Source organism: Rhineura floridana, chromosome 5 (genome assembly GCF_030035675.1).
Source record: "Rhineura floridana isolate rRhiFlo1 chromosome 5, rRhiFlo1.hap2, whole genome shotgun sequence".
Classification (NCBI taxonomy): Eukaryota; Metazoa; Chordata; class Lepidosauria; order Squamata; family Rhineuridae; genus Rhineura; species Rhineura floridana.
Genome location: NC_084484.1, coordinates 53,931,226 through 53,957,028, shown reverse-complemented (window position 1 = coordinate 53,957,028; position 25,803 = coordinate 53,931,226). Strand labels below are relative to the sequence as shown.

General features: G+C 41.6%; 1 protein-coding gene across 4 annotated transcripts; it reads left to right on the top strand.

The window, feature by feature from the left end:
• Positions 1 to 6,898: 6,898 nt before the first annotated feature.
• On the top strand, positions 6,899 to 19,340 carry LOC133385819 (sulfotransferase 1C1-like). 4 transcript variants are annotated; one of them, XM_061629393.1, is made up of 9 exons: positions 7,758 to 7,882; positions 10,379 to 10,499; positions 12,126 to 12,293; positions 12,810 to 12,938; positions 13,615 to 13,712; positions 15,256 to 15,382; positions 16,145 to 16,239; positions 17,796 to 17,976; positions 18,679 to 19,340. In XM_061629393.1, the coding sequence occupies exons 3-9, from the start codon at positions 12,137 to 12,139 to the stop codon at positions 18,789 to 18,791; spliced, it is 900 nt and encodes a 299-aa protein (XP_061485377.1). In that variant the 5' UTR covers positions 7,758 to 7,882; positions 10,379 to 10,499; positions 12,126 to 12,136; the 3' UTR covers positions 18,792 to 19,340. The 4 variants fall into 4 exon arrangements, with proteins under 4 accessions (XP_061485379.1, XP_061485377.1, XP_061485376.1 ...); XM_061629395.1 differs by lacking the exons at positions 7,758 to 7,882; positions 10,379 to 10,499 and adding an exon at positions 6,899 to 6,980; XM_061629392.1 differs by lacking the exon at positions 10,379 to 10,499.
• Positions 19,341 to 25,803: the final 6,463 nt, after the last annotated feature.

The window sequence follows — 25,803 nt, the reverse complement described above, 5'->3', positions numbered from 1 at the left end:
TTTTGAGTGACGAGTGGGTAACTTCATTACATTTTGCTGGTAATAGAACGAGTAGTAACGTCATTACTTTTGAGGAGTAATTGTAATGTTTCCAGCATTACTTCTGTGCATTACTTGGGGGGGGAGCAGGAGAAGTCTTCTGCTCCTCTGATTTGTGAATAAAAATCATGTGCTTCAAATTGGGCTTCTGTGCAGCGTTGTTCTTCCTTCATGCTCTATAGGTGATTAAGAGGCAACGAGGGAGGAGGTGGAGAGCGAGGCGGCATGGAGAAAACAATTGTTTAAAAATTGACAGGAGTGGAAGGAGAAAAGAGCTGGAGGCAATATATATATACAAAAAATGTGTGTGTTGGGGTATCATCATTGCTGGGGGTGGGGTGAGGGGATGTGAGATTCTGTTATGCTGTTCTGTTAATCTTATGGATAAAAAAAAATATTCTACTACCCTCTGTGTGTGTGCTTATTTTTAATGTTGTTTTAGGCTACTTAGATGTGCAGCACCCAAGGCCAGCACCTTGTAGGCAATTTTTTTAAAGTAACTAAAATGTAATTGTAGCAATTACGTTTGAGTAAAAGTAAAGTAATCAGTTACTTTCAGAGCAATTGTAATTGTAACCGTAATTACTACTTTTTTGGGGCCATGTAACTGTAACTGTAATTTATCACTTTTTAAAAGTAATCTTCCAAGCTCTGTCAAATTCTTATCCAACCCTCAAGTTCTTGGGAGCAATGTCTATGAAGACAACACTGAGTTACTGAATACATGGAATACATACCATAATCAATTCCGAGGCAATCCCTCAACTCATCCCTTTCCTGCTCATGAAAATTTGATATCTGAGGCATTTACCTGCAAATAATTTGCCCTCCAGAAGATTCTACAGTCCACAATGGTTTTACCCAGTTTATAGTGATTTTTATATATATAGTCTTTGGGTCTGTTTGTAAGTTTATATTTACTAACAGGCAAAAAACCTTGTGGTTTAAAAACATACCTATAGCCCACAGATATTTCTATCAAACTTTAAAAAGCAGGGGAAACGGGCAGCTATAGTGAATGCACCTGGGGAGCAGGAGACCTGACCTCCTCTCTTTGTAGGATGCCCTACAAATTTGTCAAAAAGCAAACACAATTTGGGTTGATCTTTCACAGTCCAATCCACTTGCTGTGTAGCTTGGAAGAATTTGGTAACATGTGTCTCTAATAATAATAATAATAATAATAATAATAATAATAATAATAATAATAATGGGGATGCAAAGCACAACTCTAGAGAGGCCAGTGCACCCATTTGTCCCACTCTGGCTATAGGGCTGGATGAAGGCAAGATTGGTCACATCCACACCATATAGTTTACTCCCCACAGAACTACAATTCCCAGCACCCTTACCAAACTACATTTCCCAGGATTCTTTGGGGAAAGCCACGAGCTTTAAATGTGTGTCAAATGTCCTTTAAATGTGTGGTGTAGATCTAGCGTTTGTCAGGTTCCCTCCCAGGGTATGGGGCATATGCACCTTTCCTCAACAATGACCTAAAGAAAAGCAAACACAGTGAACATTACCTTTCTTTTATATACACACCTTTTCCATTCTGTTTAAACTAGAGATTAAAGTATTATCAAAGAGGTTGAATAACCAAGGATCGGATATCCTCCTGAAGGCTCCAGGTGAGGAGAGGTCAACTGACAAGTAAACAGGAAAGATAGATTAAGAGGCGAAATCAGTTGTATGTATAGTACTCACTGGCATTTCATTAACACAAGCCCTATTGAACAGAGCTGCATACTTACTTTTCTCTCTGCTTTTTATCCAGTTTCTTCCCTCATACCTTGGATATCTTCCCAATTGTATTTTCCACTAGTGTTTTTTTGTTCTCTGAACACATATTAATTAATCTGTTTGTTATTAAGAGTTGGGTAACCAATATAAAAAAGAGGGTTAATCCAAAATGGTGCAGGTCAATATTTATTTGAAAATTCCAATACATTTCTGAACAAAAGGATCTTAGGGGAATTAGTCCAGTAAAGTGAGTGCCTTTTGCTCAAAATACTCATGCATGCGTGCTTTTTGCAATGGTCACACAACGATGTCCTCATCCCATTTCCCCTCCCCATTTAATCTGTACTTACCATTTCTCCAGGGTTTTTTATTTATTGGATTTTCCCTGAAAATAGTTAATCTAGATGAAAGTAATATGGGACATTATTTTGACAAGGATGACATGTTGACACTGCACAAAACTTTCATTCAGTGAGTAGTACTGAGTCCACAATAAATTGCAATGTAGAAGTGCCCTAATACCAATCTGCACCATCTTGGATTTGTCCCCCTTGGGAAGAGCTTGCTATACGGGTGCTACCTTCCTCTGAATGATTTACCCTTGTTTTTCCACTTTTCTCTTGGTAACTTTTCGGCAAACAGGCAGAAGGGACTAACTTCTGGCATTCTGCCTCCTTGTGTTTCTTCTCACAGTGAAGTCACATCAGCATGAGATTTTTCATGTGTTTAAATCTCCTCTGCTGAATCCACAAGTCCTATACTTACTACCTGAAAGTAAGTCCCACTGAGTTCAAAGAGACTTAGTTCTGAGTGGATGTGTACAGGACTGCGCTGAACAGCTGCAATTCTGAGCATGGTTAGCAAGATTAGAAACCTGAAATTTTCACTGATCCTGCCTACAATAGCCATGGAAGTTATTATAGAAGCTAGCACAGTTCAGAATCACATGAAATGCAAGAAGAATGAGTAAGAAAAGGCATAAATATTTACAGAGGATTAGTAGTCCAAGGTACATGACTGGGGTGGATAGTTTAAAGGAAGGATTAAGGAGTTAGACAATAAAGCTATAGATCAGGTGTTGACAAAGGCATGATGGAGAAAACAAAGTTGATAATGAAGTTAAATAGGTCAATAGTGGTGGCCCCCGAACTATGGAATAGTCTCCCCGAGGAGGTGTGCTTGGCGCCGACACTAGCATCTTTTCGGCGCCAAGTTAAAACCTTCTTCTTCTCTGAGGCATTTTAATTTAAGTTAATTTAATTTTAAATAGTTGTAATCTGATTTCAGTTTGTACAGTTTTTATATACTCTGTTTTATGAGATTGTGTAATTTTATTGTATTTTTTGATGTTCACCGCCCAGAGAGCTATTGCTAGTCTGGCGGTATATAAGTTTAATTAATAAATAAATAAAATAAATAGCTCTGTCTCTCTGCACAGGGGCAAAACTTTGTTATTTTAATTAGTTTTCAGTGCAACCCAACACATGTTTACTCAGAAGCAAACTCCCCTGTTTTCAGTGGGACTTTATTCCCAAGTAAGTGTGCATAGCATATTAGCCTATGTAACTTCAAAGTGTGTTAATGAATATAAAAGTATATAAACTGATCCAAATTAAAGCCAGCATAGTGTTTTCTTCAAACGTTCAAACTTTGGTAGTGATTCATGGTTGATTGCTTTCATATGGCCAACAAAGTCAGACATCACTGAGCCAATCTGCCTTTCTTCCATTCTTTAAAACCCTAAAGGAAAGAAAAATCTCATTTAAAATTAGCACCAAGCCCCTTAGCTCCATACCACGTAACCTGGAAACTGTGGCTCATGTGCTGCTGTATTGTCCTTTTTATTGGGACTGCCAACTTGATCTTCACTTCAATTCTTCAAAAAATCCTAGGGAGGTCTGATGGATTTTATTTAGAATATTTACTCTCACATTGGAACCCGCAGGTCACATATAGTGTGGCACGATTTGTGCATTAGCTGATGATGAAAAAATAATAAAAATAATAGCCAACCTTTTGGGGGCTTTTTGCCCACTGGGGTATTTATTTGGCACCATTAGACTCATATTGTCTTATGTTGCAGCCATTTGTTTCTTTCTCTGTATAATGCTGATACGTTTTTATAGTTTTAATATTTTATAGTGCTGGTCTTTGGGCTTATCCAAACGGAGCGGGATAATCCATGGTTTCCATATTCGATTTGTCATCTGATAGTCCTCACTTTGCCTTTTCCCAATTAAAAAAAATGCTTTTTTTGCACCTGCACACGCAGCGGTAAGACCCCTACATTCTTTTCACTTTTTCCAAGCTCCGCCTCTAAAATCTCCCCCTATCAACTAATTGGACAGCAAAAAAATGACATATGCTCCTCTCCCCCTTTGCAACGAAGCACAATATGGCTGTAAAGGCGTTCTCGCCACGGAAGGAAAGGGAGAAGGAGGGGGGTGGTCGGTTTCAGCCTGCCTCCGGAAAGCTTTGTCAATTTCATTCTACTCGCTGGGGTTTTTGCTTCAAATCATTTTGCCGCGGGAAGGAAAGGGAGCAGGAGGGGGGTGACACGTTTCTTGGATTTTTGGAGAAATAAGTGCAATTGCCAGCGTGTGTATCTCCTTAAACAGAATCATAGAATCATAGAATCATAGAGTTGGAAGGGGCCTTGTAGGCCATCGAGTCCAACCCCCTGCTCACAGCAGGAAATCCACAGCTAGAGCATCTCCCACAGATAGCTGTCCAGCCTATATCCATAAAGGCAGAAAAGCATACATTCGTTTAAGCGTAATATTGCAAATACAAACAAGAAAGGGGCTGCTGGTCGGTTTCACGCCGGCCTCTGGAAAGCTTTGTCAATTTCATTCTACTGGCTGGGGGTTTTGTTTCAAATCATTTCGCCGCAGGAAAGAAAGGGAGAAGGAGGGGGGGTGACACGTTTCTTGCTCTATGGTTCTCCAGTCTCTATGGTTCCAGGCAGCGAGAACGCTGTAGCAAACCACTCATATGCAGGGCAGGGAATGCCCATTTCAACGGGTAGAACTGGGAGCAGAAAAGCCCATGCTTCTCAATGGGTAGACCTGGAGTCACAATTGCCAATGCAGTTCAGTGAGTAGATCTGGCATTTCAATGGGTAGACCTGGCGTCCGGAAAGTCTATGCATTTCAATGGGTAGACCAGGCCACCAGGTCTACCCATTTGAAGCCTGCTTCCTTTCTTGTTTGTATTTGCGATATTATGCTTATGTATGCTTTTCTGCCTTTATGAAATGTATGCTTTTCTGCCTTTATGGATATTTAAGGAGATACACATGCTGGCAATTGCACTTATTTCTCCAAAAAAACAAGAAATGTGTCACACACCCTTCCTTCTCCCTTTCCTTCCCGCAGCTAAATGATTTGAAACAAAAACCCCAGCTAGTAGAATGAAATTGACAAAGTTTTCTGGAGGTAGGCGTGAAACCGACCAGCAGCCCCTTTCTAGCTTGCTGTGCATTGCAGATCTCACCCAGAGCGGCCGCCCAGTTTGCAGGCTGGCAAAAAATAAAATGCATCTGTGCAGTAGTTGCAGACCCCCCCCAACACCCCACCATTGCGATGATTGGTTCAATTTTCCCAGGCTTATTCTCGTACATGCGCAAAAGTGCAGATACGTGATTGGCTGGAATGAGGAGAAGGGGCAAGGGGAAATGCCCAAGAACCACCCATCAGCTGTAAAGTCCGCGGTATTGCATCCTACCTCCTGAAGGCACAGCAGATGATTCCCGATTTTAAACAGCACATCGCATTTTTTCCAGTATTGTAAGGAGCGGATTTAACCTGCGAAAATGCGTAATAGCACAAGACGTCATTTGGATGACCGAAAAATAATGAAGACACATAGCGGGCGTGTCACACATTTTGCAGTCGTCTGGATGAGCCCTTTGACCGTAATAAATGATTGATTGATTGACTGATTGATATAACATAAGGGTTTCACTCTCAGTAAAAATTAGAGCAAATCTAAATTCTGAGGTTAATACTCTGATCATATGCATGTTTACTTGGAAGAAAGTCTCAGAAAAATCACATTTTCAACCTAATAATAAGCATGTTAACTCAGAAGGAGGTTACACTCAGTGTGGTTTACAGCACAATCCAGACAAAGATAAGCATTTTTAAATTGCTTAATTTCACAGGGCAAATCCAGCATGTGCTTAAATCTCCCTTTCTGAAATCAGTGCAACATGATAACTGCCTTATTAGGAAGTACAGACCATTTAACATAAGTGGAATGTCTGAATAAATATTGGTTAGGATTGTACTGCAGTGCTTGACTTTTGCTACATCATGCCCTAACTGCCTGTTAAGTAGATTTAGAATTGCAGCCTTTAGTTAATAGTATATAGGTTCAAGATGAGTATATATGATTAAGATGAAGGTTAATTTAAAATGCACTATTAGCAAGAAGCAAGGGAAAATTCAATTTGAAATGCAATATTGGCAAGAAACTAGGGAGATTCTAAAGTCACTATCTGAGGAAATTATTTCAGTTTGGGGCATTTTGGACATTAACAGAGGAAAATTAGAAAAACAGCAATGTGTAAAAAGCTATGGCACAAGTTGGTTCCACTGTGGAGTAGCCCTCCCAACGAGAAAGTCAAACAATTTTTTTAAAAATTTCCCACCAAAATTGCAAAGCCACACACTCTTTCTTGTTTCATATACATTTTATACTTCTTTTATAATTCAAAGCAGCTCTGCAAAAAATTATGTCAGCCTACTGTTCTCTAGCCAATCATCTTCTTGTTTTCTGGCCAATCAGGTCTCTGCACCGCTCAGCCAATCCTTATTCAAAATTGTAGCTATGGCAAAGAGGTCCCTCTCCCTAGTCTGATCATTGATGCTGGGACCCTACCAAGTCCAAAGTCCACCAGCAGCCACTGGGCATAAGACACCTCTTTTGTCATTGGCTCCTTGTGAACCACCTTCTTCCCACCTCCTGCACCACCTCCTATTATTTCCACATTCTCAAGAGAAATTTAAGTTCTGTTCAATTCTGCACATTACTCCTGTGTCTAATTTCCTTGCTGGATATTCCGTCCCACACTTATGCTACCAGCAGGCAGTTTCCAAGGACCTGGATTCCATTCAGAGACTAATACCTTGCACTGAGAAGACTGCATCTCCTTCACAGGGTCAAGACATTCAACTGAGAGGAAAGTGGACAAGGTATTTAAGGATCCCCCCCTTTCAGTTTGTGTTGTGAGAATTTATGATGAGTGGTCATTGCTCTGTGTCCAAGCATATGTTTTGCATTCAGAAGGTCCCAAGTTCAATCCCTGGCATTTCCAGTTAAAAGGCTTCAGCAGCAGATTATGGGAAGGACCACAGCCTTTGACTCTGGAGGGCTGCCACCAGTCAGATCAGACAATACTGGACATCAGGACAAACAGTCCACATTTAAAGCACATGGCTTTCCCCAAAGAATCTTTGGAACTATAGTTTGTTAGGGTGCTGGGAATTGTAGCTCCGTAACAGCTGGTACAGCACAGTGGAGAGGAGAGCCTGGCTGGGAGTCCAGAGTCTGTGAGTTCAAATCCCCGCTCATGTCTCCTGGGTGTCAAGGGCCAGCTAAAGATCCCCCCACAGTGAGTGGCTCAGGGGCTATGTGCCCTGCCACCTGTGCAGTTGTGGGCAAGCAGCATAGTCCCAAGGAGCCCAGTTGGCCCCCAGCTGGCAGTTGCGGGCAGTTGTAGACAAGGAAGGGACTGGCTTGTGCAGCTGTGGCAAGCTGAGCAGGCGCTAGCCAGCTGGGGAGGACTAGCCTCAGAGGGAGACAATGGTAAACCCCCTCTGAATACTGCTTACCATGAAAACCTTATATATAGGGTAGCCATAAGTCAGGATCAACTTGAAGGCAGTCCATTTCCATTTTCAAGGGGTAAACTACAGTTCCCAGGATTCTTTGGGGGAAGCCATATGCTTTAAATGTATGGTGTGGATGTGATGAGTCCTGTGGGAAAACCAACCATGTTCTATATCCAACACTATCAGAAACTTTCTGTATTTTGGTCTAACTGGTTGGAAAATTATATGAGGCAGACTTCCGGTTGGGTGTTTAATGGTGACGGGTGAGTTTCTACGCTTCTCCCTGCTTGCCGGTGATTTTCTTCCCAAATAGCTCATTATTTTGCACAAGTTTAGAAGGCTGGTCTTTCTTCAAACGAACAGTTTAAAGTTTTATCTATAGCTGAAAACTTCAAGCATCCCTTCCGGCCAATCGGTATAGGCAATTAGTATACAGCCTTGAAACTATCTTATCGGTTTGTCTGCCGGCCAGGCATGCTAGATATGTGTTTCTAATTACTAACTTGGCCGTTAGATAAGAAACCAAAAGAAATGTATAACCTACACAGCTGTCCTCCTGAGTTGACTGTAGAGGAAGAGTAACCTCTTACGTTGAGGTCTACTACCTAGGGCCATGAGGGTGATATAAAGTACACACACAAAATGGCTTTGACAAGGAGAGCGAGGAAAGTCCAGGGATTTCCCCCCCCCATGACAGCTTACCTTTACGAAACTCCAAGAGGGGGAAGAAGGAACAGGCAATACCTCACGTACAACAACAACAACAGGCAGTTGTTGAAGCATCCAAGGAGCAGGGTGGCCAACAAAAAATAACTCACTTTTTTTACACTATTTCTCAAAAGCCACGGGAGACGGGGGCCATACAAGGGCTTCCGTCTCCTCATGACTGGTCCATTATGTCTAAAGATATCCTACAAAGGACCTGAGAAGAACCCGCAGGCTTAAGCCTGGCTGAGGAAATTGCTGTGGCTGAGAGTATATAATGAGGCATTATTCTATAAAGCTGGCATTCAGAAATGAATGGATAATTAGATTTCACTCAGGGTTGTATCCAATGCTGCGCAAGCAGAGTTACACTCACACAGCAGGTCTTCCATTTCTCTCTTCCCTCTGCATGTCCCCCAAAATCTGCTCCAGAGGGTTCCCCAACAGGAGGCTGGAGGGGAGAGGAGAGGACGTTCCATAGCTCTCACGGAAACCTGTTACATCAAGGGAGCTGCAGCATTGGATACAGCTCTCTGGTCCCGATTGTAGTTGAAAATGTTGACTTTTAAAAACTGTGCTTGATAGTGAGGTGCTGTGGGGAACATTTGGGAGCCTAATGCAGCACCTTATAAATGTGTTGTGCTTTTGGGGTAGTAATAGATTGAAGATGTTCAACATGCATATAGCAGAGAGTGCAAGCAAGTAAAATGATCCCAGTGGGTAGAGACACACTTACTGTTGTTATGGTTCCAGTGTGCCTCCACCTGTTTTCTGAAAATGGGGGCGCATGATGCTAGTCAAACTCTGCCCCTTGTTAAAACCTGGTCAGATCAGCTCTAGTGAAGTTTTTTTTAATTCATCTTCAGACAGATTTAGTAACTGATTGATAGGTCAACCCATTGCCCCTCCAAGTGTGGCCAATGGACACATTTTGCTGTAGGCTCAGGCAGAAACAGTGATTGGCCCAGTGCTTTGCTGTGGGTGGTCCTGAAAGATATGAAGTCAGCAGTGGGGAAGTAAGGTATGGCCAACAGAGGGTAGAGTTGTTTTAAAACACAGCAGAAAAACCATTACCAGGCAGTATTTCAGTTTAAATTTCTCCCATAAAAGTGGATAGGATGAACTTATTAAATAATTTCATTTATTTCAATGCAGACAGTTTGCTGCATCATTTGGACTTTTTCAGCCTTATGTTTTGAGGCCAAAATATTATCATAAATTCTTCATGCCACTAAAGTGTGCATTTATCTTAAAGTATGTATTAGTGTTTTGGACTAAGTCAGAGATGGAGAACCAGTGACCCTCAAGATTCCCATCAGTCCCAGCTGGCATGGCTAATGGTCACGGATGAGAGTTGCAGTCCATCAGGAGGGCCACAAGTTCCTCACCCTGAACTAAGTGTAGGTCTGTGCTTGGAGTCCAGATGTTTTTATTCCATTTGGATATGTTTTTAGCTGTCAAGATTTCTTCCATATTAATCATAAGCCACATCCATCCCATTATGACCTTTATATATACAGTGGTGTGAATAAAGTAACTGCTGTACAATAGTACCTCATTTAACAAACAAAGGTAACTGTGTTGGCCCATAAGGAAACAAAGTCAAATATGCACAGTAGGGAAATACATTTATTAGGCCAACCAAAATGTCTCAGATAGTGTGCAAGCTTTCACATTCTCCATCACGTTAAGTGCTTAATGCGCTGAACCACCATTTTGAAAGCAAAAAATAAAATACAGTACAAACCAATGTGCCTTGATTTTTCCTGTGTGTCCTTGTGACATCCTTCCCTGGTTCTCCCTGTCAGGTTCCCACCTGCTTGTGGCTACTGCCTTTCACTAGGCACCATCAGGGATACCACCAGTCCGGACCATCCTTTATATGGTTTCTCACTCCGCTCTAGCACAGATCTCGCTAGATCCCCCTGCTAGGCAGCACCACCAGTCACGTCCTATAACCAATACACCCAGAGACTTTGCCTGAGTCTCTCTCTAGCTGGTTACTTTTGTGACTGCGTGCTTATGCTGTTCCCAACCCCCTTGTATCTTTATAGATAACGCATACAACTCTGGGTTGCTCTGGATACTTGAATTGTTATTATTCCTCCCTTCACCGCTGCCACCATTAGATACTGTTTCTGTTCAGCCTTGGTAATTACCTTGCCCTCCCTTCTGGTATGTATATCCCCCAGCCAAGGATCAGGCCTTTGGTAAACCAAATAAGTATTTATTAAATATCAGAAATAACAAGATTAGTTTTAGAATGTTTCACAAGCGTGTGGTTTCATCTATTCCTGTTTTGTACTTGACTTATTATTAATCAGAACTCCAACTCCCTCTTTCTCCACACTCCTGACCTCCACCCTCAAACACCTCTTTCTCCACACTCCCAACATCCACCCAGACTCAACTGTCATTCTTCCATTTATACTCCCAGCCATTCAAACGCTCAGCCAATCATCCAGCATTCTACTGCTCATGTACTCCCCCCTCCTCTTTCACTCCACTTACCATATGTCTTCTATATAAACAGCACTTACCATATTTACACTATAAGCAGGAACATCACAGTCCTCCCCCCAGATAACATACTGAATGAAGTCTCCAGCGGTGTTCCTACGCAGGAAGGGGCATAACCAAAGGGTTGCCATTCAAGCCCTTATGGAAACTCATTGAGCACCTCATGGCTGTCTGCAATGGGATATTGAAAGAAGGGTGTGTAGACAGGATGATTCTGGATGCAGTGAGTGGCTTCTGATTGGACAACACATGCCCTTTACATGTTGTTCACTGAACATCCACCTTTCTGGGATAAATTAATTACAGATGAATTGATTGTGGCAGTGGATGTTTGGGGCTCAGGCCCCAAGCATGGCCTGAATTTAGTTTGTGTGGTCTTGGGCAATTACTTGATCCTCAGCAGCATCATTCTGGAAAGCCAGTGTGGTGTAATGATTGGAGTGTCAGACTAGGACCTGGGAGACCAGGGTTCAACTCCTCACTCAGCTATGAAGCTTGCTGGGTGATCTTGGGCCAGTCACAGTCTCTCAGCCTAACCCACTTCACAGGGTTGTTGTGTGGATAAAATGGTGAGGGAGGAGAACCATGTATGCCACCTTGAGCCCCTTGGAGGAAAAGTGGGGTATAAATGAAGTAAATAAATAAAATTATGTAAAATTGATGTTATATTTCAGCAACAATGTAGGAGCATTAGGGACTCAGATCCCCCCCCCTTGGCCTTGTACTCAGTTTGTGGCCTCAGGGATGCCATGTGTGTCTTAATCTAGCATAGTGCTCTTGTTCCCAAAGTAGCCACTCAAATTCCTCAAGCAAAGCATGAAGGCAACAGCATGACTACAGTTTGTCTCCAGCATCTGGTATTCAGAAGCAGAGCTTGGAAAAGTTACTTTTTTGAACTACAGCTCCCATCAGCCCAATCCAGTGGCCATGCTGGCTGGGGCTGATGGGATTTGTAGTTTAAAAAAGTAACTTTTCCAAGCTCTGTTCAGAAGTATATTTCCTCTGAACATGGAGCCCCACTTAACTGTTGTAGATGGCAAATGGGGCTTTGATGTGAAGAACAGATGTGTAACAAGTAGGAGGAGCTTTCAAGGGGTGGAGCTACAGAAAGATGTGGCATGAGTGGCTAATTATAGGGATGGAGGACAGGTCTTATGCGAGAGGCTTAAGTGAGGGGACTGGAAGTAGCCACATTTCTTAGAGGTGCCAGCTACCACTTCTGTACTCATTGGGCTGGTTCCTATCTCAGGCCCAACTGTAATTTTGAATTCTTCTTTAAAGGCGATCAGAAGATGAAAGAACTGAAGGTGGACTGGGATGTGACACGATATGAAGTTGGTGAGGTGGAGGGGATTCCTCTCACAAAGGAAATCTGTGACACATGGGATAAAATCTGGGCGTTCCAAGCCAAGCCCGATGACCTGCTCATAGCAACCTATGCAAAAGCAGGTGAGTATGTAAGCAGGGAAGATAATGATCATACCTTGGCATCTTTACCTTACCAGGCCTGTAATGTGACCCAAGACTGCTTGTAGTTCCCACTAGATCTTTGCCAAGATTGGATGCAAGCCACCAGGAAACTATCTTGCTCAAAATGACCCAGGAATATTTTCAAGGGGGTTAGGATTTTCTGGTGGATTGTTTATATTGTATTTTAAAATCCTCTCTTAATGAATAATGTATCTCTATACTCCTCATGCATTTGAACTCTCAACTGAAAAATATATCCTTGATGCCTCCAGATTTATATTTCTTTAGAAGCAATGTTTCTTGTTTGCTAGGATATAATCAGAGCAGTATTTTGCTAACAATCCATTGTTTTTAGATGGGAGACATGTATAATGTGGCCTCTAATATTTTCTGATTAGCTCGGCTCTGGTCCATGAAAGCTTATGTCCTAGTAAACCTTGTTTGTCTTTAAGGAACCACAAGACAAAACTCTTCTTTTGTTTTTTATATTATCAGGTACAACATGGACACAGGAGATTGTAGACATGATCCAATGCGATGGTGACATTGAGAAATGTAAACGTGCTTCCACTTATGAGCGTCAACCTTTTATTGAATGGGTAATACACAAGACTTTGCCCACTGGTAAGCACCAGATCTGCAGGCCATCTTCCCAATAGTTATCAGATAAAATATTGCTAAGAAATTCAAAGTAAAGTCCATATGATGAAAGTGTTCCTCAACAAAATGGCGTGGCTAGCTAGTGTGATCCGTGATTATTTGCTGAAACATCATTTTTCATTCTGTAAAATGTGTGACAGAAAAAGACTATTAGGAAGTCCATGCTTATTTTCTTCTCATGTCTTGCCACTCAGAAGGAAAATAAACAAAAAAACATTCTTTCTCCTCTCCAAAGCCCTATATCTAGTAGTTGTTGTTTTGGTTTAAACATTTTGTTCAAAGAACAAAATCTACTAGAAATACATATCAAATAGAACAAAAGCATAAATAAAAGTATAAAAATAGAAAACCACTGAACAAATTATCCTAGGAGGAAGATCACATTAGTCACAAAGTAATCAATGGCTGGGATGACTCTGAATGTTACAGGCAACTTTCTGAGACTAGATGAAGACATGAGATATTTATCAATGTCCCTGAAGGCAAAGTCCAAAGGAGACTAAAAGGAGATAAATATGTGTGATTTTCACTAGAATAAGATCTAGCAACACATTACCATTGCACATGTGTCTTGGAAAGTCTGCTCCACAGCCCTATGACATGGTATCAAAGAATGTGAAAGCATACTGTTGTTCCTCAGGCCTGGAAGGAGCTGAAGCAATGCCCTCACCAAGAACACTGAAAACTCATCTTCCTGTACAATTGGTGCCTCCATCATTTTGGGAGCAAAACTGTAAGGTAATGGATTGGGCACTGGGCAGGAAGCTTGGAAACCATTATGGTGTAGTGGTTAGTGTCAGAGTAGGACTGGGGAGATCTGGGTTCAGATTTCTCACACAGCCATGAAACGTACTGGGTGACCTTCAGCCAGTCACTGTAACTCAGCCTAACTAACCTCCATGGTGCTATGGTATGGATAAAATGGAGGGAAAGCCATGGATGCCTCTTTGAGCTCTTTGGAGGAAAGGCAGAGTATAAATATAATGAATGAATAAACAGATATTTTATTTGGAGTAGAACTGCATCCAAATAAGATACTGGCAGATTTCTATAATATTGTTACCTACACCCCAGTTTCTGAGAGTTTTCAAGGGTTCCAGTGTATGCCCTGGAGTTGGTTTCCTTTTAATGAAGTACTGGAGACTGGTGGTGTTTCTGTGATGTAAGGATTTATTTACAGACACATATACAGGCTGAGCATAAGATGGGAGTTCACAGCACTGACACTCCAACAGATCCTGCTTCCCCAATAGGTTTTCTCATAGGGGCTACCAAATGCCATAACTGTGTCCCTTTCAGTCTCAGGACTCTAATCTATTGTCCTCTTTCACATACACAGACACCTTGATGACATCAACTCCCACAGGAAAGGGGAAGCTAAGCCCTGAATCCCAGAAAAGCCCATTCATAGAGAAACATCTCCTTAACAAAAGTAGAGTCCTTGACCACCTCCCAGAGCCATCAAGATAATCTATAGCAAAACTACTTGTTCATTAACCTGTTCCTGATTAAAACATCAATCACAAGGCCGTAAGGAATCCCTCAGATGATAACTAGGCATCCTGTGGCTCTTATGGAGGTTGTTTTGTTTTTATGGGATGATATAATTGTGTTTTTAACAATGTTGTAAATCTCCTGGACACCTTCAGGTAACAAGTAACTAACAAATCTAATAAATAATAATAATAATAATAATAATAATAATAATCCCAACTGTACACCATTATTATCATTTAAATTCATCTAATCATCTTCTAGTACGGCCAGCCCCAAAGAGAAAAATATTTTCTATATTTCAGAGCTATATAAAAGAACATGAAACAAATACTGCCAAAACTATGTATTTCATGCTTAAGAACATAAGAAGATCCCTGGCCATCTTGTTGAGCCTGTTGTTCTCATAGTGGCCAACCAAATGCCTATGGAAAACCCAGAAGCAGGATATGAGACTGGTATTCAGAGACCTATTGCATCTGGCAGAGGAGGTAGTACATACCCATCAGACAAGTAGCCACTGATATCCATAGCCTCCATGAATTTGTCAAATCCCATTTTAAAGCCATCCAAGTCAGTGACCGTCACAACGTCTTGTGTGAGCAAATTCCATAGTTTAACTATGTGCTGTGTGAAGTACTTTTTGTCTGTTCTGAACCTTCCAATATTCAGCTTATTTGGATGGCCCTAGGTTCTAATATTATAAGAGAGGCAGGAAAACTTCTCACTTGCCACATTCTTCACTGGTGATGTATAATGTATCTTCTCATTTCTGCACCCAACCCAGATCATCTACGTGGCAAGAAATGCTAAAGACAATCTAGTATCTTATTATCACTTCCACAGAATGAATCTAATGTTGCCTGAGCCAGGAACATGGGAGGAATTTTTTGAGAAATACACAACTGGAAAAGGTTTTATGACATGTTTTCTACTTTAAAAAAGTATTCAGTAATGTATCTATTTTAAATTCAAGTAACTAATCTTTGCATTGATACTGGGAAATTGAAAACTCTTTTCCAAGCACTGTTAGATGGAGCCAAACAAACAAGCTTAATCCACACAAAATGTAGCTGCTGCTCCACATAAGTACAACTTCTGATCTGGGACTAAAAGTTCAATCTGTCTTGGATGGGGTTGATTTATGAGTCAAGTCAGAAAGCTGGGATGAGTGGAGCAGAAGGCAGCCTGTTTAGGAAGTCTCTTACCTATCCTTCATTCCAGAAGAAATGCATCCCCGGTCCCTTTTGCTGCAACCTTGAAGTTGAGGCAATTATATTTTTTATTTAGGGGGAAAGTGCCAAACTTGAGCTTATTAACTGGTGTGATTTGTCAGTTACTCCATCATAACAAACTCTGATCACAGCTGTCATACAGCTTAATCTCCTGAACTGGTGTTGTCTAATCATGATCTGGAAATAAACTATTTATTTATTTATTTATTTACTTACTTACTTACTTACTTACTTACTTACTTACTTACTTACTTACTTACTTACTTACTTATTTGCCTTTCTTGCAATCATAGTCATGGAACTGTTTGGCCTTGGTGATTTTTCTTCTGTCATGGACAAGCCTACATATATTTTGAAAATCTGCTGCTTGGCAACATATAACTTTGTCTGAAGTTTAACCAGCAGTATAAAACTGCTTTCTCCTTCATTTTTATCCTTTAGTGCTCTGGGGCTCCTGGTACGATCATGTAAAAGGTTGGTGGGAGGCTAAAAATAAATACCGTATTCTTTACCTCTTCTATGAAGATATAAAAGAGGTGAGTTTTCTGCTTTTTAGGCTGCTGACAACAAATCAGTTAAAGCTAAGTTACAGGGATTTAACCTAACAGTTAATATCTCATTGAGCTCAATGGGACTCAACTAATTTAAAGCCAAGTATATCATTTAAACTGGCTGATAGAATGGCCTGCCCACCTGCTTTGTGCTTTGCTGTTGCCAAGCAGAATATTTGGAAGATGCTCCATAGAAATATTTTGCTAATGACAACTTGACCTCTACCTTATCTATCCTCCAGATAACAGCATAAGAACATAAGGATTGCCTTACTGCATCAAACTAGGGTGGCCACTTAATGCTGTGTCAAAGGACACAGATTTGTGTAACATGTGCATGTGTTGCTTTAGATGTACAAATGCAAATTTAAAAATAATTACTATACTTTAAAAAGAAGTACAGTCCATCTTGCTGGAATGAGGAAGGCTATGGCCTGTGTTCCTGCTCAATTTGCTGACCACATACTAACTCTTGATGGGCAATTTTAAGGACCCTTCATATGGCTCTTTATCTTCAAACCAGACTTGTACTGGAGAGCCTTTCAAAAAGACAAGGGATGGGGAATCTGTAGCTCTCCAGATGTTGTTGAAGTCCAACTCCCATCATCCCTGACCACTGGCCATGTTGGTTAAAAATTATGGGAGTTGGAGTCCAGCAACATCTGGAGCGCCAGTTTCCTGACCTCTCAAACAGAGGACTTCTTTAAATACAGGACTGTCATCTGTAAAGCAGGACACTTGGCCACCCTACATCAAACCAAAGTCCACTTAGCCCAGCATTATGTTGCCAAATGTAGCCAGCAAGTTCCTCCGAATGCTCACTGTCAGACAATGAAGGAATTATTCAGAGGTATACAGTCTCTGTAATAGAAGTTCAATTTAGGCAGTGATACTCTTATCCTTCTTGAAATTTTCTAATCCTTTTTGATTTCATCTAAATTAGTGACCATCTGGTGGAAGTGAACTGTACACTTTTGTTATGCATTGCCTGAAAAACTACTTTCTTTTGTCTGTGCTGAGCCTTCTTGTGCTAATCGGCTTCAGTGAGTGACTGTTCTAGTAGTATGAGAGAAGGAGAAAACATTCTCTGTTTATACTGTTCAAAAGCAGTTTAACTGCCCAGATTGTTTTTTGTTCACTCAAACCACAATCCTTCATCCACTTACCCGAGAGTTAGCCCCTTTGAATTTAATAGGACTTAAATGGAAATGGACTGCCTTCAAGTCGATCCCGATTTATGGCGACCCTATGAATAGGGTTATCATGGTAAGCGGTATTCAGAGGGGGTTTACCATTGCCTTCCTCTGAGGCTGAGAGGCAGCGACTGGCCCAAGGTCACGCAGTGAGCTTCATGGCTGTGTGGGGATTCGAACCCTGGTCTCCCAGGTTGTAGCCCAGCACCTTAACCACTACGTCACACTGGCTCTCTAATAGGACTTACTTCTGAGCAAATATCTATAGGATTGCACTGTCGATTAATTATTCATTTCTTTTCCTACTCCTGGTTCTCTTAAGTGCTTGTTTTCATTTTTCCCTCGCAGAATCCAAGGCGTGAAATTCAGAAGATACTGACGTTCCTGGAGAAGAACTTGGAAAAGGAGGTTCTAGATAAGATCATCTATTGCACACAATTTGAAGTCATGAAAGATAATCCCATGGCAAACTACACCTTTTTGCCTCGGGAGATAATGGACCATTCAGTCTCCCCGTTCATGAGAAAAGGTGCTACAGTATTTTGTTGTCATTGTTTTTCATCAGGAGTGTCGTTAGGGGGTGGCCCAGGAGGCCCAAGCCCCAGGATATTTTTGTGCTACCCTAATCTCTTTCCCCTTCTCCTTTTAAAAGCTTTTCAAACCTTTGCTTACAGGGTGGCTGGGAGCATTGCAAAGTGCAGTGCTATTGAAACCACAGCCTCCTGCCATCTTAATTTGCTTTCCAGTTGTGTGCTGGTCTGTGTTTGCTGGATATTGTGTGTGAATGGTATTGAATGGTGGCAAGAGACTAGTAAGCACATGCAATAGTAGCTAGATGGGATGGGGAACTGTACGTGAGAGAGGGAGAAAAGTCATGTTAGACTTGCTTTAGTTTTAATATGTACATAAGCAGGAGTTCTTGCCAACAGATCGTGGATGCAGTGAAGGCCCAATCTATATCCAATGCACTCAGAAAATCCTGTTGGCATCATAGCTCAAAGTAATTCCTGACAGCAAGAGCCAAAATGTGTGTTTTCTCCCCTCTGAAATCTGGTCTAAATTTGCATATATATGTATAAACTAGCATATGCAAATTTTATGCCAATTTGTCTCATGGGTCATATCTTCAAAATTAGTGGCATAAGAATAGTATATTTCAAAGTCTTAAGTGAAACTGAAGAGTTCTTTCAGGTGATGGTTAATTCTCTATTTTTGGTTTTCCCTGGTCTAGGAGCTGTTGGAGACTGGAAAAACCATTTTACTGTGGCACAAAATGAGAAATTTGATGCAGAGTATAAGAAGAACATGGCAGGAACATCTCTGACTTTCCGCATGGAACTTTAAGCAGGAAGAAACTCTATTGGCTGACTAATAGTTTCCATTATTGAAACTGCAGTCTTATAGAATACATACTTACCTGGGAGTAAGTCCCATTAAATTTGATGGGGTTTAGTTCTGAGAAGACATGTATAGGATTGCACAGTAAACGTCTTAATCCACAGTAGAATCCCACTTTCTCATACTAATACTTTTATACTTGTTTGTCATGATGATCTTCTTTGGTATAAGGTATACTATAACAATCTCAAGCTTATTTGTATTTAATGCAGCACACATTAACTATGAAGAAAGCCACACCGCTCAGAAATAAAACATGATAGCTTTCTAGAAGAATACTTCCCTTCTCTATTTTATGTAAATTTGCATCCTAATGAACTTCAATTCCCAGTCTCTCTCAAATATCATTTGAGGTGAGATTCTGTCATTTAGATATGTCAAATGTTTTTCAATGACAACTTGTCCTTTACTATTATGGGTTTTGAGGATAGACTAATTGTATGAATATAACTCACAGACTTTGTAACTAATGTTTATATTGTTTGCTGTTATAATGTATGTTTTCTTCTCAAATAAAATTTGAATAAGAGAGTATGTATCAGAGTTAGCAGTATCTTTTATTTTTTATGCATATGCAGCTCCAGAAGGGTGAGGGAACAAATGCCCCCTCTTATGCAGGTGGCTTACTGCACTCGCAACCAGAATTGCTTGACCTCTGTGGTTTCATGGGACACTGCCAGACTGTCACTATTTTCAGATGAGATTCAGTCACATACTGGCAAATTCATGTCACACAATTAGAGTTAATTGCAAGGCATTGCACAACAGACCCCCTACCCCACAAGATCAGACTCTTTGCAATAAGAAAAGTGACTGGAAAATGCACTGGAAACCATGGAATAACATTGCTTTGATACAACTTCATCTTATCTTCTCACAAACAAATCAGAATAAATGTGCATTAAATAGTCATTGTCCCTGCCAAAAAATTAGGATGAGTGCTCAGTAAACAGGTTGTCTGGAAGTGCCCATGAAGGAAAGGCACTGTTTACATATAAATGAAGACTCTGTCCATGAATCTGTAATATATCTACTGGGTGAACAGGATAAATATACAACTTTGAAGACTGCATTTTTTTTCTCTACAGTAACTGGAAAGGGGGGACATTCGTAAGAGAAAATGCTGTATCTTCTTTGCAGGGAGATCCAGAAACTGAAGTTTGTTTTATTCATATATACTTTATTTAGGTTTTGCAAATTTTCAGATTTGCATAAATTCATTTTATTTTATTTTAACCTTTTTTAGATAATGGGGCAACATTTATTGTGGTCTCCTGGCATAAATTTGCATATGCATTCTAAATTTGCATACATTGTATATAGTTTTATTTAAAAAATAATCTCAATAAAGCTTGTTTTGATTTGTGATACAAATAAACAATTCTATATACAAATAACTGAATAACAAACTTCATGTTAAAATAAGTCTGCAATTCTAAACATGCTAAAAGTAAAGGTGTCCCTGCACTTATAGTGTGAGTCGTTTCCGACTCTTAGGGTGACGTCTTGCAACGTTTACTAGGCAGACCGTATATATGGGGTGGGATTGCCAGTTCCTTCCCCGGCCTTTCTTTATCCCCCAGCATATGCCGGGTACTCATGTTACTGACCACGGATGGATGGAAGGCTGAGTGGACCTCGACCCCTTTTACCGGAGATTCGACTTCCTTCTTCTGTTGGAATCGAACTCCGGCCGTGAGCAGAGCTTCGGCTGCGTTACCGCCGCTTACCACTCTGCGCCACGGAGGACCTCTAAAGATGCTAATTCCATAAAAATCAATAGAATTTACACTCCACAGAAGACAGGTTTAGGATGGAAGTGTGAATATTAAATATACTGTTGCTTTTCTTTCAGAAATCTAACATGCGGGACCAAACTTGCTCTTTTCCCCTTAGAAATGTAATTTGACCATTCTGTACTCCCATCCCTTTTTTTTTTTAGTTTTTGAATGTATTGTGCTGAAAATCATAGCACAGACATTGAAGATAGGCTTTATTTGTAGAAGTGGCCATTGTTCATCTATGTATACAGTATTGACGTGTGACTACAATTGTTTATTTTTTACCAAATTTTACCCAAAGAGGAAACATGGCCACCGCAGATGAAAGTTAATCCCATGGCCTCGAATAGCCAGAATGTGGGGCCATTTTACACATAACGTGAGTGTAGGAAAAAATGTACACCCGTGAATACCATCTAGGGTTGCCAGATCTCCGGTTTTCAGCCGGAGTCTTCGGCAAAAGGGGGCCGTTGTGATGTTCCTGTATTAGTGTAAATAGGGTAAATGCTGTTTGTTTAGAAGATACATGGTAAGTAGAATGAAAGAGGAAGGGGGAGTGAATGGGCAGTAGAATGCTGGCTGATTGGCTGAAGGTTTAAAATGGCTGAGGGTATAAATGGAAGGATGTCAGGTAAATCTGGAGGTGGTGAACGTTGGAGTGGATGTTGATAGGTTGTTTTGGTGGGTTTGAGAGAGTTGTTTGTCAGGAGAGCGTGGAGAAGGAGGGGGGTAGAGTTCGGATTAGTATTAGATAAAACCATATGCTTATGTGCCTTATGAAGAAATCTTGTTAATCTTGTTCTCTGTGTTATTTAATAAATACTTAATTTGGTTTACCAGAGGCCTGATCCTTGGCTGGGGTTTCACAGACCAGAAGGGAGGGTGAGGTAAATAACCAAGGCTGAAGAGTGGCAAATGGTGGCAGCGGGGGAAGGGAAGAATAACACCACAAGTATTCAGAGCAAACCAGAATTATAAGCAGTCTGAGTAAATCAAAGGGATTGGGACAGCTTAAGCACGCAGTCACAGAGGTAACCTAATTGAGGGAGACTCAGGCAGAGTCTCTAGGACTACTGGTTATAGGATGTGACTGGTGGTGCTGCCTAGCAGGGGGATCTGTTGAGATCTGTGCTAGAGTGGGGAGAGAAACCAAAAGAGAGGACAGTCCGGACTGGTGGAGTCCCTGGTGGTGCCTAGTGACAGGCAGTAGCCACGAGCAGGTTGGAACCTGACAGGGAGAGCCAGGGAAGGACGCCTCACATGTGGTGGCAGTAGCGGTGGGATACGAACAAAGGAGACTATGTCACATGTGGTGTCAGTAGCGGTGTGATACGAACCAAAGAGAGTCCCAAAGACACATGGTGACAAAGGAGACTACGTCACAGGTGTTGGCTGTAGCGGTGGTACGAATACTAGAGAATCCCTAACAGTGGTGTGGCAAACAGAAATAACAAAACAAGATTATTTGTGAGAGTGACTGGCAAAGAGTGTGTGGCAAAGAGTGAGTGAACTCAAACACCATGGCTGAATATATAAAAATGAAAAGAGAGGAGCTGGTGGAGAAGTGCATAACATTCAATTTACCTCACGAGGGTAAAGGGGTAGATGAATTGAGGGTAGCACATTTAGGATTTGCAACTGCCCAGCAAAAACAACCTGTCAGGGAAGAGACCCCAGAAGGATACTCAAGCAATCCCGCTTATATAGAGTACTTGAGAGAGAAGTTAAGATGGGAGCATGAGTTGGAAACTGAGAGATTGAGGAGGGAGGCTGAGGAAAAAGACAAACAGCGGGTCTTTGAGGCTGAGGAAAAAGACAAACAGAGGGAGTTGGAAACTGAGAAGTTGAGAATGGGGTTTGAGGAGAGGGAGAAGCAACGAGCATTGGATGCTGAATTACAAGTAGAAAAGTTAAAATTTGATAGAGAGAAATTTCACTCTGAGGAGACAAGGAAAGACAGAGATGGAGCAAAAATAAAAATTACTCCAAAGGACTTTGCTGTCTATGAGCCTGGTCAAGATCCTCAAATTTATCTCACAACCTTTGAAAAGGCAGCTCAATTGTGGGGGCTACCTGAAGATAAATACATGCAGTATTTATCAAACCTGATCAAAGGGGAATTGGCAGAGGTATACCAATATTTCCCCTCAGACAAGCCCGTTACATATGCCGAGTTTAAAGAGGCAGTATACAAAAGATTCAGACTGGGACCTGACTACTTTAGAAAATTATTCCGAAACTGTCAGATCCAAGCAGGGAGGTCTTTTGTTGAACTGAGAGCAAAGCTGATGGATATATTTGGAAAGTGGATGAGTAGTGCCAAAGCTCAGTCAGTGGAAGAGGTGAAAAGCCTCATGATACTGGATCAATTATACCATCAGTTACCACCAGAAATAAGGCTCCTTGTCAAAGACCGTTCCCCTACATCGGTGCAGGAGGCCGCAGAGATGGCGGATCACTTCGCCTCCAACAGAACTGGCTGGGTGGGGAAAACATCAAGAGATTTTAAACCCAGACCATATAATGGTGGCAGAAAGGATGTGGTACCACAGCGAGTGAGTCCTCCAATAAAATCTGAAGGGCACAGGACACCCCAGAGTGGATCTGTGTACCCTAAAAGTGAGGAGAAATTATGCTACAAATGTGGTAGACCGGGGCACCTACGTTTTCAATGTGAGGTTGCCAACCCCATTAGTAATCCTGCTCAGGCAAGGGCAGTAAAAATAGAACCAAAAGATTTAACCACAAAAAAGGTTCAGTTTTGCCAGATAAACTGGACAGAAGTAACAGACCTTGATTCAAGTCTGAGAGAGGAAGTGAGTGTTCAAGGGGCAAATTATTGGGCATTGCTTGATACTGGTGCCGCTCAGACATTACTGAGGCCAGATTTAATAAAATCTGACGAAATATTACCTCAGGAAACTGTGAATATCCAAGGAGTGAGGGGTCAACCAGAAAGCTTGCCTGTGGCCCTGGTGAAAATGGCGTGGAGAGGCCGAGAGGGCAGATATAAAGTAGGCATTAATGCCCAGCAACAAGAACCAGTAATACGGGGAAGAGATGTTATGGGAGCTCAAGGGAAAATATATGTGGTGACCAGACAGCAACTTGGCAGAGAAAAAAAGAAGCCATGTTAAGGGGGGCTGAAACAAACAGGGTGGAATCTGTTAGCCAGCCTCAGGTCACCATAGCAACCACTAGCAGGCCTGCTGAAGGAGACAAACTGTATCAGCTGGTCTCTGGGGAAGAGACAGAGCATTTCAGAGAAGAACTGAATAAGGATACCAGTTTGAATCAAATAAAGGAGCAAGCCCTGACCCAACAGATTCCTTTCACTGACAAACTGAAGAATCAAGTTGTGTGTGAGAATGGGATTTTATATAGACTGTGGATGCCTGCTGAGAGAAAGGATGAATGTGAACCAGTGAAGCAATTGATAGTGCCTAGCAAATACAGAACCAGATTGCTAGAGGTAGCCCACAATGTCCCATGTGCAGGACATCTGGGAATAAAAAAGACCAAGAGGAGATTGGCTGCACACTATTATTGGTCAAACATCTCCAAAGATGTAAAACAACATTGTCTATCTTGTGGTATCTGCCAAAAGGTGGGAAAAAGTGGAGTAAAGACTAAGGCACCCTTAAAGCCCCTTCCTATAATTGGACAACCCTTTTATAGAGTAGGAATAGATTTGGTGGGCCCTTTTTCCAAACCCACAAGGCATGGCAAGAAATATCTAGTGGTGGTGGTGGATTTTGCCACCAGGTACCCAGACGCAGAAGCACTAAGATCTGTAGAAGCCCCTGTAGTGGCAGAGGCTTTATTAAAACTCTTTAGGACGCTGGGTTTCCCTCATGAAGTGCTGACGGATCAAGGCAGTGTATTCATGGGAGAAGTGATGCAATGTATGTGGAAATGTTGTGGTCTAAAACATCTAAAGACCACTACTTACCATCCCGCCACTAATGGGTTAACAGAGAGATTCAATGGGGTTTTGAAGGGCATAATAAGAAGCTATGTTCAAGATCACCCACAAGACTGGGATGAACGGTTGGGATGCTTCTTATTTGCATACAGAGAAGTCCCTCAAGAGTCAACAGGCTTCTCACCCTTTGAACTCATGTTCACTAGAAAAGTGAGGGGACCTTTGGAACTGTTAAAAAATTCATGGGAAGGAACCCTGGGAGAGTACAAAACATCTGTAGTAGATTTTGTATTGGAATTCTGCAATAAATTAACATCAATGATGGAGGTGGTGAAAAAGAATTTGAGTTAAGCACAGCAGAAGCAAAGTTACTGGTATGACAGAACAGCCAGGGAACGCGTGTATGATGTGGGAGATATGGTTATGGCGTTCATACCCAGGAAACATGACAAATTACAGGCTAACTGGGAAGGACCATATACCATCAGAGAAAGGCTTGACACAGTGACGTATGTAATCACCATGAAGGAACAGGTTCGTAGCTTGGGAGTTCTTTTCGATCCTTCCCTGTCTCTTGAGGCCCAGGTGGCCTCGGTGGCACGGAATGCTTTTTACCATCTTCGATTGGTAGCCCAGCTACGTCCCTATCTGGACAGTGACGACCTCGATTCAGTTGTTCATGCTCTGGTAACTTCTAGATTGGACTACTGCAACACGCTCTACGTGGGGCTGCCCTTGAAGACTGTTCGGAAACTACAGCTAGTCCAGAATGCAGCGGCCAGATTGTTGACGCGGACCAGAAGGTCCGCTCATATAACACCTGTTCTGGCCCGTCTGCACTGGCTTCCTATTTGTTTCCGGGCTAGATTCAAAGTGCTGGTTTTGACCTATAAAGCCCTACACGGCATGGGACCGCAATACCTGGTGGAACGCCTCTCCCAATATGAACCTACCCGTACACTACACTCAACATCTAAGGCCCTCCTCCGAGTACCATCCCATCGAGAGGCTCGGAGGGTGATGACTAGAACCAGGGCCTTTTCAGTAGTGGCCCCCGAACTGTGGAACAGTCTCCCTGATGAGGTGCGCCTGGCGCCGACGCTACTATCTTTTCGGCAGCAGGTGAAAACCTTTTTATACTCCCAGGCATTTTAAAGTGTATTTTAAACAGCATTTCCGTATTTTGGATGTTGTTTGGTTCGTTATTGTTTGTTTTTTTATTATTATTATTATTTATTGTATTTATTGTATT